This window comes from Cherax quadricarinatus, chromosome 23 (genome assembly GCF_038502225.1).
Source record: "Cherax quadricarinatus isolate ZL_2023a chromosome 23, ASM3850222v1, whole genome shotgun sequence".
Classification (NCBI taxonomy): domain Eukaryota; kingdom Metazoa; phylum Arthropoda; class Malacostraca; order Decapoda; family Parastacidae; genus Cherax; species Cherax quadricarinatus.
Window position 1 is genome coordinate 19,070,427 of NC_091314.1, and position 20,833 is coordinate 19,091,259.

A 20,833-nucleotide genomic window follows, 5' to 3' on the forward strand; every position below is an offset into this window, starting at 1 on the left:
ACTACCTACTCCTTCCCTGAAGAATAAATCTATAAATTAAATACATGCCTACCAAGAATCCATCGCCGACCAGAGAGAATGCTGTTTGTTAGGGTGGGGTATAAGGGCCATCCAGCTCAGCCGTCCCATACGGCCATGCTGGATCTGTCCTGTGGAACTTTAGGGACCAAATAAATTTCCACATCCTCCCGTCGGCGAAGGTAGGCGCTAAGTCTAGATCAAGTCTGCCTCCTGCAGGCCCTCCCAGTGGGCCCTGGACTTGAGCGCCATTTTACGGGTCGTCCGGCCGCTCAGCTCAGTCAGCCTCTGGTCTAATTTCTCATGTCCCGGTCCCACCGTGTGGACCTCGAGAGGCAAAAGCCTGTTGATGGGTCTTATAGTCTCGACACCATTCATTCTCACCTTCACCATTCTCAACCACCCAGCCTTGTCTGGGTGGGTTGACACTACCAGGCCAAAAGGCCAGTATGCCCGGGGCACCTTGGATTCTACTAGCACCAGGTCCCCTTCACTTAGCATCATCTTATTTGCCTTGGGGTCGGCACCATAGAAATGTTCCCGCAAGGTTGTCAAGTAATCCCTGCGCCACACCTGGTTCCATTTGTCCAGGATGTTCACCAGTCTGTTGTGACTCCTGTGCAGTTCTTCATTGATGGGGGGACCATCTGGCCCATAATAATCCAGCTCCTTGGAAGACTGACTCAAAATTGCAGGGAAGGGCTCAATCCTCCTTCCAAACAGCATGTGATTGGGGGTGAGAGCTTCCTGCTCGTCAATCCCATTTTGTACGTAGGTCAGAGGCCTGTTATTAACTCTTGCCTCTATCTAAACTAACACTGTCCTCAGTTCATCAAAGCTCACTCTCCTGCCGTGCAAGACCTTCCGAATGCACCTTTTGACTGTGCCCACCATGCGTTCATAGAATCCCCCTTGCCAAGGCGCCCTGGGAGCTATGAACCTCCACTCGCACTCTATTCTCTTCAGGTGTTCTCGTACTTCTCCGATGTCCCTAAGATTCCTGAAAACTTTATCGGCCGCCCTAAAGCTTGTGCCATTGTCCGAGATAATCAATCGCGGGCACGAGAATCTGGCTGTAAACCTCCTGAACAACTTCACGAAAGTCTCTGTTGACATATCTTCTGCCAACTCCAAATGCACTGCTCGAGTAGTGGCACAAGTAAACAGGCAAACATATACTTTCTGAGGGCCCACCCTTTCGTCTCCTGGGTTCTTCAATGTGATAGCCCCAGTATAGTCTATTCCCACAGTCTCAAAGGGCCTGTCACTATGTACCCGCTCCTGAGGCAGCGGTGGTGGACCTGGGTATGGTAGGGTCCTCCCATCGTACCGCCGGCAGACCGTGCAACTCTTTAGCACCCTTTTGACGGCAGCTCGACCCTTCAGTACCCAGTAATTCTGATGTAGGCAGGTGAGGGTATCTCCAAACCCCCCATGTAAGGTCCTCTGATGGGCATCTTGTATCAATAGCTCTGTCGCCCATCCCTCCTTTCTCAATAGCACGGGATGTTTGGCCCCATAGCTGAGCTCAGAGTTTTGTATTCTTCCCCTGCATCTTATTAGCCCCGCACGATCTAGGAACAATCCCAATGAGTGAACCAATTTACTGTTCCCTGAGTCGTCGTCGTTGGACACGCGTCCTGACGCCATAACCTGCTGCCTGGTCGCAAGTACTTCCAGCACTCCTGGAAACCTCTCCCTTTGGTACTGCCTTATCCAATATTCTCTGGGACCCACGAGAGACAACTGTCGACTTTGGCTTACCTTGTCATGCAGCTTCCTCACGAATTGAAATACCATTTCCGTGACTCCTATAAGTTTCCTCCACGAGGAGTAGTGCCTGGGTTCAAATAATTCAGTGTCGGGTTCCCCCGCAAAGTGTACTATGCGGCTGGTTGTCTCCACGAATTTCTGCTCCGGCCAGCAATCCCTTGCCGGTAACCAGTCTGGGCCTTTGAACCAAATCTCGCTTTTACTCAGCTTTTTGTGTGTCACCCCTCGGCTTATCAGGTCGGCTGGGTTTTGATCTGTAGGCACATACAGAATTGTTGACGTTGACTGTAGTTCCCGTATCTCCTATACCCGATTCCTGACATAGGGGAGCTTAGACCTGTCGTTCTGGACCCACTGTAAGGCCACCTCCGAGTCTGTCCATACATAGGTGTGTCTCACCCTCAGATTACTCAACACCTCCTCTATGTACTTACCCAGTCTTGCTCCCAGCAACATCGCCGTGAGCTTTGGGATCGAGCAATCCTTCAGGGGTGTCACCCGCGCACGACTGGTGACCAGATTGACTTGGTCCTCGGCCACCAAATACGCTACTGCCCCATAGGCCCTGGAGGAGGCATCACAGAAGACGTGCAAGTCATAATCCCGCCCGGTGCACCCGATGGACCTGGGAAATGTGAACTCATGCAATTCCGCTAGGTCTTTGCTAACCAGATCCCACTCCTGGCAGATTGTTTCTGGCAGTGGGTCGTCCCAACCTAGGTTCAGCTCCCAGGTCTGTTGCACTAGCATCCTCCCTCGAATGGTGATGGGTGTCAACAAACCCAAAGGATCGAAGACAGTCTGTACTTTGCTCAGCAAAGACCTCCTGGTCAGCTTCCCTTCCCCATCAGGTTTCCTCTTTAGCCTAAGTCTGTCTTCCTCGATTTCCCACTCCAGTCCTAACACCGATGTTACCTCAGGTACTGAGTAGCCAGCATAGTCACGTTCCACCGTGCCCTGCAACGTTGGATTGTTTGTCACCCATTCTCTCAATGGCATGTTAGCCGAGAGCATCTCCTGATTAGACTCTCGGTAAATGTCCATCAACAGCCTTTCATCTGAGGTGGTACCTTGCATGTTGTCTACATAAAATAGGGTCTTCAGTAATTCTTTAAGCGGGCTGTTACAGTTCACAAGGTGGTAGTCTATGGTAGCCTGTAATAAGAATGGTGAACTAGTGGCACCAAACAACACTGCCCTGAATCTGTAGGTATCATACCCTTGCTTGGGCACCTCCCTGTTAGCCAACCACAAGAACCTTGTGTAGTCCCTGTCTTGTGGCTGCATCCCAATACGTAGGAAGGCTTTGCTAATGTCTGCCGCATAGGCGTACTGTTCTGTCCTGAATCTCAACAACACATCTGCTAATTTCTGCATCAGGGAGGGCCCTGTGAGCAGACAGTTGTTCAACGATGGCTCTCGGGGACTCGCTTGCGAGCTGCAGTTGAAGACTACTCTGATGGGAGTGGTTACCGACTCCTTGGTGACTGCCATGTGTGGAAGATAATGGGTGTTTTCCCCAGGGCTGGCATTGGGCACTTTCTCAATGAACCCAAGGGCCAGCTGTTCCTTAATAATATCATCATATTTCCCCACCAGACCCTTCTTGGTCAGGCTGTTCACCAATGAATTCAACTGACCCCGTGCCTTCTTGAAATTAGTGGGCAGCGTTGGGTGTCCCGGTTTCCATGGGAGTCGCACCCAATACTGTCCGTCCCTGAACTGCACATGGTTCAAGTAATCTCGATACGTCTCTTCGTGTTCGGGGGGCGGCTGGTCACCTTTAATCCCTACTACATCCAGGTCCCATAGTTTATGGACCGGCTCACTGTCGGATATGCCAACTTGCGTCTCTGACAGACCTTCGTGCACACCAATCTGCATCACCAGTACAGCCTCAGTCGCTGTAATACCAGAATCCTCCTTTCCCGGGGTCGCAGGGAAGTGAGCTGGTACTCTGCCTCCTACGATATACCCTGCTGGAGTCCTGTACAGGCCAACCCCCTCCTTGATAACCCTTCTCGTAGACACGAACTCGTCTATGTAATCCCCTCCTACCAAGATTCCTACATTACTAACGTTGTCTGTAGCAATGTCTGGTTCTGCTAGCTTCACACCCAACTCCCTCAAACGTTTGACTGCTGCAGCCAGTCCCTTAGTGGTAATGATATTGGGCAGCCTCTTTATTATCAAGGCTGAAATTTCCTGTCGATGCCCGGCTAACCTGACCGTCACATTGACTACTGGATAAGACCTGCGTGGGACTTCCCCACCAAACCCTTCCACCTTCATGTCAACTTTACCAACTGTCTCCAGCTTCAATCTAGTTGCTAGACTCTCCACTATGAAGGATCTCTGTGCCCCACTGTCGAAGAACAAACGGGTCATTTCAGAATTCTTCACGTTCGCAACCACCGCCATTATGGTGGGCAAGGCCACCGAACCTTGAAACTGCTCACCAGAACAAATTCTCGGTGCTGTACTCGCCACACTCATCACTACTTCAGACTTGTTCTTGCTCTCTGCCCTTTCTCGCGGTTTGCTTTCCTTAACTTGTGCTAATCTGGCGTCATTAGGACACAGTGCACTGTGGTGCTTACCCTTCCAGCAGCCCCGACACTCCCTGAGTTGGGCATTACAGTCCCTGGCAAAATGTTCTCCACAACACTTGAAACAAAGTCTCAACTCCCTTAGTCGTTGAACCCTTTGGTTATAGGTGGTGAAGCTTGAACACCCTGAACTAGCATGTTCTTCTTCACAAAACACGCACCGTCTCTTACTGGCCGCTTGAATGACTTCTCCCTTGGCTCTGGGGGTGGAGGACTTGTCTTGGGCATAATATGAGCCAACCCTAGTAGGAGGTGGTTTAGCTTTATCTCTCGAGTATCTGGAGGGGTTGATCGATTCCACCTTGGTCAGCAATTTCTCCCCCCCGACCTATGCTCAGGTGAGACACGAGATCTCCCAATCCCTCAACGATCTGTTGTATTGTGAACCGGTTCGTCCGATATTTTAAGTGCAACTCATCCACTGTAGTGCCTGCCAGTTTCCTCTGAATCACCTGACTGATGAACCATTCTGACTTACCCCAATCATGTAAATCTTTAAGACTATTCGTCAAACTCATAACTTCGATTCTGAACTTCTCTAGGCTCTGACAGTCATGGCGACAAGCCTCTAGATCCAACAACCGACAAAGTATAGCTACCTTTATCTCCTCAGTGTTGCCAAACATGTCCTTTAATTGGTCTTTGGCATGTTGGTAATTGGTGTCGGTGGTTTGGTAATGCCGGACCAAGTCCAAGGCTTTACCCTTGAGCTGTGAACTTAAATATTGTAACTTGACGGCATCTGACAAATCATCTCTGTCATCTATCTGGGCTTTAAACTGATCCCAGAAAGCAATGTACTCTGTTAAGGTTCCGTCAAACGTTGGTAAATTCAACTGGGGCAATCTGGGCAACACATTAACAGGCGTGCTGTTGTTCGTGTTCCTTGAAACATTTGCTGCCCCTGCTGTACCGGCCTTCAAAGTCTTTATTAACTGCCTGCAGAGTCTCATCTCTGCTTTACACTTTGCCCTTCGTTCGTTATAGTCCGTCCGTGCTACTTCGACTGTATATTCAGACTCACCTGTAGTATAGGCCTCTGTCTCATGAAGGATAAATGATCTCTCAAAGGCCTCTAGTCTTTGCTCCAAAGGTTTCAGGCAACTCTCTAGTTCCTCCCAGTCTACGTCTTGGTCTTGCCTGACCGTACGACACTCCTCACATGCTTTGCTCAGGCGCCCCTTATAGGCTCCCATAGACCGCTTTAATTGACTTAGAGCTGGGACAGCTGGTACTGCATCTTCACCTACTATAGTTGCGGTTTAGTTAAGATCACAGTACTAATTTGTACTTCAATTAGCCCACCTCACAGCACGAACGGTATTAGGCAAGAATGAACGAGTCTCAAGGCTTCTCAACAAGCTTGACAACTCCCTTTATATTATTGACTCTACTCTGAATCAAAAATGTACACTATTAGCTTTCAAATCCCAATCAAAATGTGTATCGATGTGAAAGCTTAACCTAGCACTTAACTGTACAATGCCAGCAAATAATTACAGAACTTAACCTAGTCTCTGGTATAATTCACAAATCCCACATTAACATGAATCAAAGACAATGAGAATCACATAATAAAAGTGCAGTATACAAATTAAATCACTTGGTTAACACAAATAAATTCAACAGTTCAACTGGTGAAACAGTAAATGAATAATTTATGTAGACAGCTTGGCCTAACTGTGCCCAGCTTACTCTGTCTAGCATGGATGGTTGGATAAGGTAAATCCTAACCTAGCTAGTGTGCTAGAGCTTAAACCTGGCTTTATAACTCCCTGTAAATAATAACTAGGTTAAATCTGTCCTAGCTACTATAACTTTTGTAAATATTGCACAAACTTTTGTAAATATTGCACAAGCCTAGCCTAACTGTGGCTACCTTGCAAATCCACTGTAAATAATTAACACACAAGTCTCCTACTCTGGATTACTTGTAATCACTGTAAATAATTAAATTCACAAGCTTCTCTAGCCTACCTGGCCTGCCTGTAAATAACTGCAAATAACAACTTCTGTGTATAGTCAGCTTGGCCTAGCCTCTGTGTAACTTTGACCTAGGTGTGCTAACTTAACCTCCCAATAAGCCTGACCTCAATTGTAGGCAAATTACTAGAGTCAATTATAGCTGAGATTATAAGAAGCCATCTCGATAAGCATAGCTTGATTAATGATACTCAGCATGGATTCACAAGAGGCCGGTCTTGTCTAACTAATTTATTAACTTTCTTCAGTAAAGCTTTTGAGGCTGTTGACCACGATAAAGAATTTGATATTATTTACTTAGATTTTAGTAAGGCTTTTGATAGAGTTCCGCACCATAGACTGTTAAAGAAAGTGGCAGCTCATGGCATTGGGGGAAAAGTGCTCTCGTGGATCGAGTCATGGCTCACTGACAGGAAGCAGAGAGTGTCTATAAATGGGGTTAAATCCGATTTGGGATCTGTAACAAGTGGCGTTCCACAGGGATCAGTCTTGGGCCCGTTGTTGTTTATAATATATATCAATGATCTTGATGAGGGAATTACTAGTGATATGAGCAAATTCGCCGATGACACAAAGATAGGTAGGATAATTGATTCAAACGTAGATGTTATGGAACTTCAGGAGGATTTAAACAAACTCTGTTCTTGGTCAGAAAAGTGGCAGATGCAGTTCAGTGTAGATAAATGCAAGTGTAGATAAATGCAAGCTTGGGAGTGCCCATAACCCTAGTACTTATAAGTTAAATGATGTAGAACTTAGCCATACAGATTGCGAAAAGGACTTGGGGGTTATGGTGAGCAGCAACCTTAAACCAAGACAGCAATGCCTAAGCGTACGTAATAAGGCAAATAGATTACTGGGATTTATATCAAGAAGTGTAAGCAACAGAAGTCCAGAGGTCATACTGCAGCTTTATACATCATTAGTAAGGCCTCACCTAGATTATGCAGCTCAGTTCTGGTCTCCATATTACAGAATGGACATAAATTCGTTAGAAAACATTCAGCGTAGGATGACTAAATTAATACGTAGCATTAGAAATCTTCCTTATGAAGAAAGATTGAAGACTCTTAAGTTACATTCACTTGTTAGACGAAGAATGAGGGGAGACCTGATCGAAGTGTATAAGTGGAAGATAGGTATTAATAAAGGGGATATTAATAAGGTCTTGAGGATGTCTCTCCAAGAGAGAACCTGCAGTAATGGATTTAAATTAGATAAGTTTAGATTTAGAAAGGACATAGGAAAGTATTGGTTTGGAAATAGGGTAGTTGATGAGTGGAACAGTCTACCTAGTTGGGTTATTGAGGCTGGGACTTTGGGTAGTTTCAAATTTAGGTTGGATAAGTACATGAGTGGGAGGGGATGGATTTGAGTGGGACTTTCACATCAGAGCTTATTTCTTGGGTGGCATTGAAAATTGGGTTGGGCAAATGTTTTGTTAGTGGGATGAATTGTAAAGGACCTGCCTAGTATGGGCCAACGGGCCTCCTGCAGTGTTCCTCCTTTCTTATGTTCTTATGTCTTAGTTTCTATGACGGTACTCGGGAGTTTGTTCCACCCATCTACAACTCTATTACCAAACCAGTACTTTCCTATATCCTTCCTGAATCTGAATTTTTCTAGTTTAAAACCATTGTGTGCAACATCTGGTTATCTTTATTGTAGACGTTTTGCCATCCAGTGGCTTTATCAATACAAATGTTGCACATGTGTCTTAATTTTCATCTTGTCGGTATTGTATACCTTTCTTGCGCAGTTTAAAACCATTGCTGGGAGCCCTGTCTATGTTAGATATTTTTAGCAAGCTATTTACATCCCCTTTATTAATTCCCGTTTTCCATTTATACACCTCAGTCATATCCCCCCTAATTCTATGCCTTTCGAGAGAGTGCAGATTCAGGGCCCTCAGTCTATCCTCATAGGAAAGATTTCTGATACATGGGATCAACTTTGTCATCCTCCTTTGTACGTTTTCCAGTGCATTTATATCCATTCTGTAATACGGTGACCAGAACTGAGCAGCATAATCTAAATGAGGCCTAACCAAAGATATATAGAGTTGAAGAACAACCTGAGGACTTCTATTATTTATACTTCTTGCTATGAAGCCAAGGATTCTGTTAGCTTTATTGCGAACACTTATGCACTGTTGTCTTGGTTTCAGATTACTGTTAACCAGAACTCCTAAATCATTTTTGCAATCCGTAATATTAAGATCTACCTTATTTAGTTTATATGTTGCATGGTTATTTGCCTGTCCAACATTTAGAACTTCGCATTTGTCTATATTAAACTGCATCTGCCACTTCTCCGACCATTGTATCAGTCTTTTCAAATCATCCTGGAGTGCACTAACGTCCTCATTAAAATGAAGTGGACGGCTTATTTTGGTGTTATGAGCAAATTTGCTTATGTTGCTATTTATTCCCTCATCTATGTCGTTTATGTAGATAGTGAACAGCAAGGGGCCCAACACTGACCCCTGTGGAACACCGCTTGTGACGTGCCCCCATTCTGATTTCTCCCCATTTATCCAAACTCTGCTGCCTATTTGTCAACCATGCCTCTACCCAGGAAAAAAAATTCTCCTATTTCGTGTGCCATATGTTTCCTCATTAGTCTCTGATGTGGAACTCTATCGAAAGCCTTACTGAAGTCCATATGCACAATATCATATTACCATGATCTACCTCATCAAATACCTTATAAAAGTGAAGAAAGTTAATATATTCGTAAGACAGGAACGCCCCTTAGTAAAACTTTGTAAAACCATGCTGAAATTCATTAATCAATTTATGCCTTTCAAGATGGCTACGAATTGCTTCGGCAATTATTGATTCCATAAATTTACCAACTATGGAAGTGAGGCTTATTGGTCTATAGTTCAAAGCTAAGGACCTCTCACCTACCTTGTAAATGGGTATTACATTTGCCATTTTCCACTTGTCTGGCACTATACCAGTTTGTAGTGATATATTGAAAAGATTAGCCAAAGGTTTGCTAAGTTCCTCTTTACATTCCTTTCAAACCCTTGCAAACAGCTCGTCAGGGCCTGGGGATTTGTTAGGTTTTAATTTCTCTATTTGTTTGAGGACGATGTCACTAGTTACCCTAATCGTGCATAGTTTATCATCATCCTGTTCTACATAATTTATTATTTCTGGAATTTCGCTTGTATCTTCCTGAGTAAAAACTGAGAGGAAGTAGGTATTGAAAAGTTCACACATATCCTTATCATTGTCAGTGATCTGACCTGAGTTACTCTTAAGTGGGCCTATCTTGTCTCTAATCTTACTTCTGTATACCTGAAAGAACCCTTTTGGGTTAGTGTTCGAATCCCTTGCGATTTTAGCCTCATAATCCCTTTTTGCTTTTCTTATTCCTTTTTTTTATTTCTCTTTTTAATTGAATGTATTGATTTCTTAACTGCACTTTCCCTCTTTTGATATGCCAATATATACCTCTATTTTGACCAGTGAGATGTTTTCATCTATTGTTTATCCATTTGAGATCATATTTGTTAGATCTAATTTCCCTACTCGGGACAAAAGTCGTCTGGGCAGCCAACACTATGCTTTGAAATACGTCATATTGGCAACCAACTCTACCTACCTGACACATAGTAAGGTCGTCCCAATTTAGCCCACCCAGGTAATTTCTCAGTGCCATGAAGTCAACCGAGCAAAAATCTGGGACAGCGACTTGATTGCAGTTATCTGGGCGATTTCATGATATATTGAAACTAAGTGATTTGTGATCACTTTCCCCTAGGTCGTCACTAACTAGTGATTCTTTGTCGGCAAGAACCAAGTCAAGCATATTGTTTCCTTTAGTTGGTTCTGTCACAAACTGTTTTAAAAACCAGTCTTGAACTGTATCAAGAAAGTCACTAGACTCAAGATTTCCTGTCACATTGTTCCAATCAATTTGTCTAAAGTTAAAATCTCCCATGAACACATTTTCATATCTAGATGCCTTGTGAATTTCGTCCCATAGCAGCTTACTGCACTCCCTGTCAAGGTTTGGGGGCCTATAAATCACACCCAAAATTAATTTTTCATGACCTTCGAGAAACTGTAGCCAAACAGATTCTGTGTCCGATGTTTCTAATCTTACATCTTGGCTAACACTACAGTTTAAATTATCTCTGACATACATCGCCACTCCACCACCCTTCCTTTTGACCCTATCAGTGTGGAATAGTTTATAACCCTGTATGTTGCATTCAGAAGGCATTTCTCTATCTTTCAAGTTGAACCAGGTCTCTCTTACAGCAATAATATCTAAATTATTTGCAATTGCAAGTAATCTTAGCTCATCTATCTTATTCCTTAGACTCCTACTATTTGTATAGTAAATCTTAAGGGAGCCAGTCTCTTGTTGCCCTCTACTATCTTTGTTGAGCAATTGCTTTGCCTTTACTAGCAACAATATTTTGAATATTGTCTTTTAAACATATCCCTGGGGTATCCTGGTAATATCTCATGTTTTCATCCCTAATACTGCAGCCTGATTGCTTCCCACAAACACCCATACCTCAATAATCTATCAGTTTAAATTCCTAGAGAAGTCATCAATGACCCCCTCAGTCAAATTGGCTAATGCAACTACTACAACCCCAGAGAGATGAACCCCATCCCTTGCATACATATCATGCTTGTCATAGAATTTGTCCCAGCTGTGAATGAATGGGATTGGAAGTTCCTTGCAGTACCTGTCTAGCCAGCAATTTATACCAATTGTCCTAGACATCCATTCATTGCCCACTCCCCTTCTAGGCAAGATGCTACATATGATTGGGATCCCTCCCTTAGACCTGACAACTTTTATGGCTGACCTGTACTTATCCAGCAGCTCCTGTCTCCTGCCCTTCCTGATGTCATTTCCACCACCAGATAATGGGCTTGTTCCCATTACCTGACATAATGTTATCCAACCTGCTATGTCACCAACATCAGCTCCTGGGAGACACACCCTCTGTCTGACTTTTCTATCTCTGTTACAAAAAGCACGGTCCATATATCTCACCTGAGAATCTCCTACAATTAGAATATTCTTACCTTGATTAGCAGGGGAATCAGAGGTACCTTTAACCTCACTAACCACTTAAGTACACTCGTCTTGGAGAACAGAGAATCGATTTCCTACCTTCACATCTTCTTTATTAACCTTCCTTATCCTCTTCCTGAACTGTGAACCACTTGCCACTTAAAGTGGCTGCAACTATTTAGCTCACTGCTGGTATCCTTTTCCTCACTAGCTCTCACCATCTCACACTCGCTCCCAAGCCCATCTAGGTGAAGCTTCAGCCTCCTATTTTTCTCCTGAATAAGTAGAACCTCCTTCAAGGCTTTAACCTGAGATTCCAAAACACTATAGCAAGCCATGGTGCTCAGTAACACACCACGCTAATTCCCAGACAGCTTAGGACAGTGACCACACGTGACCTCTGACCGTAGTGGATTGTGTGATCATTCGCACTGCAGCTTTTTGCTGTGTTATTATTAGGTTCAGGTGATTTGTCGTTGTGGATCCCCAGGCACAAATAGCAGAGGAGAGGTAGGGGTAGATCAGTGAATAGTACGTATATTGTAAGTAGTGCTGTTTGTGGTATATAGTAAAATATCTTTGAGAGGATGCCAACTGTTTTAGATACTTTTTTGTTATGTGTTGGATATGGGTGTTGAATTTCAGGTTGCTGTTAAGGTGCATACCCAGGAATTTACCCTCTTGTTTAGCAATAAGGATGTTGTTAAACATAATGTTTAGTTGGACCTCACTTGTTCTACTTCTAAACACAATGTAAAGGTTTTGTGTATATCAAGTCACCAGTTTCAAGGCACCGCTTTTATAGAGCTCATCAACACTAGTATATACTATATCTTACTCCTACCCGTCTACATGCACACACACACACACACACACACACACACACACACACACGCACACACACACACACACACACACACACACACACACACACAGTTGCAAGTGGAGAGAGTAACAGGAGTTGAATGGGAAAAGCCAGACTATAAAAGAGGAGACTACATAGGGTTGAGGAACTTCCTGCAGGAGGTTCCGTGGGACAGAGAACTGGCAGGAAAGCCAGTAAATGAAATGATGGAATATGTAACAACAAAATGCAAGGAGGCAGTGGAAAGGTTTATTCCCAAGGGCAACAGAAACAATGGGAAGACCAGAACGAACCCCTGGTTTACCCGATGGTGTAAGGAGGCAAAAACAAAGTGCAATAGAGAATGGAAAAAGTACAGAAGGCAGAGAACACATGAAAATAGGGAGATTAGTCGCAGAGCCAGGAACGAGTATGCACAGGTAAGGAGGGAGGCCCAGCGACAGTATGAAAATAACATAGCATCGAAAATCAAGACTGACCCAAAACTGTTGTATAGCCACATCAGGAAGACAACAGTCAAAGACCAGGTGATCAGACTGAAGACAGAAGGTGAAGAACTCACAAGAAATGATCAGGAGGTATGTGAGGAGCTAAACAGGAGATTTAAGGAAGCTTTTACAGTAGACAGGAAGGGCTCAGCACAGAAGGGAACATCAAGAGGCAATATACCAACAAGTGTTGGATGACATACAAACAACCGAGGAGGAGGTACAGAAGCTGCTAAGTGACCTTGATACCTCAAAGGCGATGGGACCGGACATCTCCCCGTGGGTCCTTAGAGAAGGAGCAGAGATGCTGTGCGTGCCCCTAACCACAATCTTCAACATATCCCTGGAAACTGGGCAACTACCTGAGAAATGGAAGACAGCAAATGTAGTCCCCATATTTAAGAAAGGAAACAGAAATGAGGCACTAAACTACAGACCTGTGTCTCTGACATGTATTGTATGCAAAGTCATGGAGAAGATTATCAGGAGAGTGGTGGAACACCTGGAATGGAACAAGATTATAAATGAAAACCAGCATGGGTTCGTGGAAGGCAAATCCTGTGTCACAAACCTTCTGGAGTTTTATGACAAGGTAACAGAAGTAAGACACGAGAGAGAGGGGTGGGTTGATTGCATTTTCCTAGACTGCAGGAAGGCCTTTGACACAGTTCCCCACAAGAGATTAGTGCAGAAGCTGGAGGATCAGGCACATATAACAGGGAGGGCACTGCAGTGGATCAGGGAATACCTGACAGGGAGGCAACAACAAGTCATGGTACGTGAAAAGGTATCACAGTGGGCGCCTGTGACGAGCGGGGTCCCACAGGGGTCAGTTCTAGGACCAGTGCTATTTTTGATATATGTGAACGACATGATGGAAGGAATAGACTCTGAAGTGTCCCTATTCGCAGATGATGTGAAGCTGATGAGAAGAATTAAATCGGATGAGGATGAGGCAGGACTGCAAAGAGACCTGGACAGGCTGGACATGTGGTCCAGAAACTGGCTTCTCGAATTCAACCCTGCCAAATGCAAAGTCATGAAGATTGGGGAGGGGCAAAGAAGACCGCAGACAGAGTATAGGCTAGGTGGACAAAGACTACAGACCTCACTCAGGGAGAAAGACCTTGGGGTGACCATAACACCGAGCACGTCACCGGAGGCACACATCAATCAAATAACTGCTGCAGCATACGGGCGCCTGGCAAACCTGAGAATAGCGTTCCGATACCTTAATAAGGAATCGTTCAAGACACTGTACACTGTGTATGTTAGGCCCATACTGGAGTATGCAGCACGAATCTGGAACCCACACCTGGTCAAGCACGTCAAGAAGTTAGAGAAAGTACAAAGGTTTGCAACAAGGCTAGTCCCAGAGCTCAGGGGAATGTCGTACGAGGAAAGGTTGAGGGAAATTGGACTGACGACACTGGAGGACAGAAGGGTCAGGGGAGACATGATAACGACATACAAGATACTGCGGGGAATAGACAAGGTGGACAGAGATAGGATGTTCCAGAGAGGGGACACAGAAACAAGGGGTCACAACTGGAAGCTGAAGACTCAGACGAGTCACAGAGACGTTAGGAAGTATTTCTTGAGTCATAGAGTCGTCAGGAAGTGGAATAGCCTAGCAAGTGAAGTAGTGGAGGCAGGAACCATACATAGTTTTAAGAAAAGGTATGACAAAGCTCAGGAAGCAGAGAGGGAGAGGACCTAGTAGCGATCAGTGAAGAGGCGGGGCCAGGAGTTCAGACTCGACCCCTGCAACCTCAACTAGGTGAGTACAACTAGATGAGTACACACACACACACATACACACGCACACACATAGTCCTTAGAATAAAATAAGAACTTTATTTCATTGTTTTATATATATATATATATATATATATATATATATATATATATATATATATATATATATATATATATATATATATATATATATTTATATATATATATGTTTATATATAATGATATTTTGTCTGTTGCTATACTGGGAATCAAAGCTCATACTGAGGTAGGCTGTAGAATACAAAATGATGACGTTTATTATTATTACTTTAAACTATATTGTCGTAAAAACTATGGTAAAAATATTCGTCTGTTTCTCCCTCTTTTTTTTTTAACCATGTCCCATAAATCCCAATTTCCTGGAAAGGCAGGTATGAAAAGAATTGCAACTATCTGTATGCAAATCTCAAGAGAATCGTCAAATAGATCGAAAGGTACACGTGAAAGACTTGGGAATAATTACGTCAGCTGATCTTTCTGTCAAACAACACGATAAGACAAAGGTCACGACAGCCAGGAGGATGACGGGGTGGGTAATGGGAACCTTTAAAACAAGGGAAATAATGTCAGCAGTGACACTCTTCAAATCGCTAGTGCTCCCTCATTTGGAACATTTCTCAGTGTTGAGGACCTTGTTCGGGGCAGGAGATATATCAGAGCTGGACCAAATACAGAAATCGTTTACGGACCACATAGAGCCAATAAAACATTTAAATTACTGGGAACACCTTAAAGTCCTAAATATGTACTCATTGGAGTAGAGAGAGATACATGATAATATATACCTGGAAAGTACTCGAGGCCCTAGTCCCAAATCTGCACACTGACATAACAGCATACTGAAGCGAGAGATATGGGAGGAAGTGTAAAATAAACCCAGTGAAAAAACAGGGGTGTGGTGGGCACAATAAGGGAAAACCGTATCAACATCTGTGGCCCCAGATTATTCAACATCTTACCATAGGATATTAGAAACACTGCTGGAAGAGGTGTATAAGTTTTCAGGAGGAAACTAGACAAGTATCTTCAGGTGCCAGATCAACCAGGCTGTGATGGATATGTGGCGCTGGGAGCCACTAGCAGTAAGAGCCTGGTTGACCAAGCTAGCACCAGACGAGCCTGGCCATGGGAGTAGGAAGACTTCCGAAACTGATCAAAGATATATGTATCTTTATACACAGTTTATTCACCGAAACACACTTGTACTAATATATGGGTGCTAGCCAAGTTGTTTACTCGCTGGCCTGGAGTTTTAGGATTCACTGGCCATGGTTCCAATCCCCACCAGTTCCGTGGTTTGTTTGCAATCGTCTTATTACGATTTCGTGAGTCATGACCTACAGACATTTTCGCCCCAGTACTTAGGCTACTGGGGCGAAATGTGGATCATTCAAAATTAATCTGCAGATCATAAAATCTTAATATAACTTTAATCTACTAAAGGTCTCGGTATTTTATTGTTGGCATTGAACACCCATTAGAGTTGTTAAGCCAAGATACAAAGGATCGCTGACAGTGGACATATGTTTGAGATCCTTTTGCATTTTAAAGCTGTGGTATGTCTTTCCCTTCACTAGGAAGTGTCCTTGTTTATTTTTTCTTTAAGTCATTTCAACCAGTTGACCAGACCAAGCCAGTTTCTTAATAATTCATAATAAAATACATCCACCAGTATTGATGAAAATTACTGGAGATTGAATGAACTGAGTGTGACTTTATCACTGAGAATTTCCGTTTCTTTTAAAATTGGAGAGTTTATAAGACACTATTATCTTGAAAAAGTATATTTTAGATCGAGGTGTACGTTCACCTCGGAAAAGACAGACAGCGATTGATGGTGAATCCGTTTTTCTTCTTTGCGTTACTATTTGAAAAAAAAAAAAATAGCGTGTATTTAAAGACTCACACCAAATGTTTCAAAAATCGAGCAAAAAAAATATGGTGAAGTTTGTGTATTATTGTGCCGGTGGTTTGCACAGTCATGATCACATTTACTTAGTGATGTTAATCTTTATTCAGTAAGTAAAGAATGTCTCGTCGCATCAGCTTCAAAATATTAATACATTCTCCAAGAATGATGGCGCCCTTTAAGTTTTGACTGTATTATTATTATTATAATCAAGGGGGAAGCGCTAAACCCGTAGGATTATACAGCGCCCAGGGGGGGATGTGGAAGGCATTCAGGCTTAATTCGGGGAACTGGAGCACAGATTCAATTCCCTAAATCAAGAGCCCCTCACCAACATCAAGGAACCTTCCATGAGGGGAGTTTTGACTGTAGAAGTACAAATTTGAAAATTCGTAAAAACTTGGAATCGTTGGGCTCAGAGGAATAACCTGAGAATGCCATTTCTGATAGGCTTCAAACTTTCAGTGTTGGTTGTTTTATTAAAAAGAAATCTTGGATATTATTTTGAGCTATGCAAATGTTAAATTACCAATTTATTTAATGAAAATTATATAATAAACTTAATTGGTCAGCTCACTGTAACTGTTCATATAGCTTAATTAGAAGTAGTTTTGTATTTGGACTTCGCTAATTATGTAGATTTTTTATTAAATTGTACTTTCTACAAAACACAAAATCAAATATTTTTCTTAGAGGATTGTAGAGAGTTTTAAATATAATTAAGTGAGAAAAAGAAAACTCAGAAATATTGAAAACTCGTATATTTTTAATAGTATTTTTAAACTTAACGGGTTTAGTGAGTTGGTAAATGCTGTAATATTTAATGCCAGAGTTGGTACATTGTTAGGTACAATGTTTTTGTTTTTACAATCTTCCTCCCAAGTTATCATGTATAACTTCAGAATGCCTTATTCGAACGGTTTCAAATTTTCACCCTGGTTATTTATTCCTAGGTGAAGGTGTGTGAACAAATTGGAAAGTTTACGTGGCCTCGGTTTGATTTTATATACCTGGAGGGTGTTTCGGGGGTCACCGCCCCCGCGGCCCGGCCTCACGTCCATGAAATTGTTTTCTATGTAATTGGCTTCCAAGTTTCAATACTCAAGTATTGTATTTAAAATATGCTTGTTATTGTTGATGGAGTGTGAGACACTGTTTTCCCACTTTTAATCTGGAAATGATATACTATAATAGTTAATAGTTTGTATTAAACCACTTGTGTTACCTTCATGAAACGGAAGTGTTTTGATACTAGTGAGGGGCTCTTGATCCATGGAAGCTCTGATCTTCAAGCGTTTAGTGCTCATGTGTTTTCCTCAAAGGAAGCTTCTTGATTCTAGGTTGTGTAAGTTTTAGTGTGCCAGTTTTATTAAACTGGTTTCTGTGAGATAACTGGAGAGAGTCTTATGATCAGACATATATCAGTGTTGGACTTTATTGCGTTATATTAGGGTAAATCTACATAATGTGTGTTTGTGTCCATAACATCTCTCTGCCCTCAACATCATTATAAAAAAAAATATGTACCCAAAGCTTAATTACCTACTTAAACCTTAAACATTGGTCAGTCTTACCTAGAGAAAAGATTGGATTAATATTGGCCTGTGTAGGTCTCGATTTTCCTTTTTTTTATGGGAGAAATTGGTAAAATCAAAATAATATTTTTCATGGGATAATTTCTGAGTGCCGTTCCTAGTGGCTTCAACCCTTCAACACTAATAACTTGATAATGCAACTTTAGAGCAGCTTCAAACTTGATGTGCTTGTGTATTGTAGGACACTGATCTCAGAGATACCAGAAGAATTCCTCTTCAATTTATCTTCAAAGCTGGTGTTTCTTAGTGAAGACTTGAATTAGCTTTGGGGTGTGTATATTTTAATGTCATTTTTTATAAGAAATTTGAATATTTGTTTCCATGTGATGACTTGTAAATGCCTCCTTTGATTCGTTTCAAATCTTCAACACTAATATTTAAGTGCATTAGAAACTTCTGCCACACATAACACTATTCCCGTCGTGGGCATTGAGTCACAGGGGGCTGGGGTTATGCAATTCAGGGATATCCTACTTAGATTGTGCAGCAACCAAAATATATCTAGGTATTAGATAGAATTCCTAAGTCAGAGAAAATAATGTAAGTAGAGGAGTTTATCAACTGCTTCATAAACGTTTCTTTTCTTATATTTTCTATATAATGGAGGGTCGACCCAGGGAAGGAGATTTTATACATTTTAATCAGAGGAAAGTGTTGAACACACAGTGGTCATATAGTGCTTAGGGACTGTGATATATTCAGGTTCGATCCAAGGGGAGATTAAGTCCAATTCCTTGGATCAAGAGCCCCACACCGGCCTGAAGGCAGTTCCTTGAAGGGCTTTGTTATAAAACAGACTTATTAGTGGGGCACTAATAAAGATAACAATGTGACAAAAAAAAGACAAAAATGGGAAGGCAAGACTTGAGATAACAAGTAATTTTGTAATTGCTATTGTATGAAGTTTTTATTTATTCCGGCTAAAGGAGCGTCCACACCCACCTGACCTTGGCTGTCTCATCTTATTGTTCCATTATGTCACTTGTACCTTTGTCAACCTGATGATAGTCTAGAGTAGAAAATCTCTTGGAACTCATCAAAGGTGAACTATAACGGAGAAAGCTGCAGCTGCCACCTCTACACTCTTCTACATTGGCTCACTATTAAGATGTATACATTGACACACTGCCAACTCTCTAATCATTACTTTCTTCTAGTATTGCATGAATGGGGAAGCATTAAACCTACTTAGTATTTAAGGTATCCTTGCTGCTATTACACAGGTGGATTGCAGGTTAAATGAACCATAACACTGCAGTACTTTGTGAACTATTGTCAAGTGATGACGATATTGTTTTTCAGGGAGTTCGACAGATATCAGCTGAGTCTGGGCGTGAAGAAGCAGTCTCCGCTAATCATCAACGCTGAGGAGCCCCGGGAGGCCACTTTCGATACCAATCTCGAGCCTGGCAGAACTTACAACGTCCTCATCAAGACCGTGTCTGGCAATGTGGCCTCCTGGCCCACTACTGGCAATGTTACTACTAGTGAGTAGCCTTACCTCGTGTTGTCTCAATCCTCGCATTACGTCCTACTTTGTTCTTACCTCATCCTACCTACCTACCTCTTCCTATCTGCTTCCTACTGTTTATCTGTTTACCTCCTACCTCTTTCTACTTGCCTTGTAACTCTACATAAGAGTAGTATAGAGGTGAATGGACTGAACAGTAACAGTGGAAGTGACCTCCTGGAGTTTACCTGAAGAGGGTTTCGGGGGTCATCGCCCCTGCGGCCCGGTCTCAGACCAGGTCTCGTGGTGGATCAGGGTCTGATCAACCAGGCTGTTACTGCTGGCCGCACGCAAGCTGACGTACGAACCACAGCCCAGTTGGTCAGGTACTGACTTTAGGTGCCTGTCCAGTGCCTTCTTCAAGACAGCCAGGGGTCCATTGGTAATCCCCCTTATAAGAACATAAGAAAGAAGGAACACTGCAACAGGCCTACTGACCCATGCGGAGCAGGTCCATGCCCCCCCCCCCGGATTAGCCCAATAACCCACCCAGTCTGATCATCTCCACTCAAGGATGGAGCACTGCACCAGACCCAGCAGCACAAGCTAGTCAGGTCTAACTCACACCCACTCATGTATTTATCTAACCTATTTTTAAAACTACACAACGTTTTAGCCTGAATAACTATACTCAGGAGTTTGTTCCACTCATCCACAACTCTATTACCAAACCAGTGCTTTCTTATATCCTTTCTGAATCTGAATTTTTCCAACTTGAAACCATTGCTGCGAGTCCTGTCTTGGCTGGAAATTTTCAGCATGCTATTTACATCCCCTTTATTTATTCCTGTTTATACACCTCGATCATATCCCCCCTAATTCTACGCCTTTTGAGAGAGTGCAGATTCAGGGCCCTCAGTCTATCCTCATGGGGAAGATTTCTGATACATGGGATCATATTTGTCATCCTCCTCTGTACGTTTTCCAGAGCATTTATATCCATTCTGTAATACGGTGACCAGAACTGAGCAGCATAGTCTAAATGAGGCCTAAGCAAGGATATATAGAGTTGAAGAATAACCTGAGGACTTCTATTATTTATACTTCTAGATATGAAGCCAAGAATTCTGTTAGCTTCATTGCGAACACTAATGCATTGTTGTCTTGGTTTTAAATTACTGCTAACCAGAACTCCTAAATCCTTTTTGCAATCAGTAGTATTAGGATCTACATTATTTAGTTTATATGTGGCATGGTTTTTACCTGTCCAACATTTAGAACTTTGCATTTGTCA

At 42.7% G+C, this 20,833-nt stretch overlaps 1 protein-coding gene across 2 annotated transcripts in view; it reads left to right on the forward strand.

Moving 5' to 3' along the window:
* Positions 1 to 20,833, forward strand: part of LOC128685746 (tyrosine-protein phosphatase 10D-like) — a 506,322-nt gene that overhangs the window by 354,939 nt on the left and 130,550 nt on the right. For both annotated transcript variants that reach the window (XM_070087994.1, XM_053772367.2), the window contains exon 7: positions 19,392 to 19,576. In XM_070087994.1, coding sequence (XP_069944095.1) covers positions 19,392 to 19,576 — 185 coding nt within the window. The remainder of the gene's footprint in view (positions 1 to 19,391; positions 19,577 to 20,833) is intronic.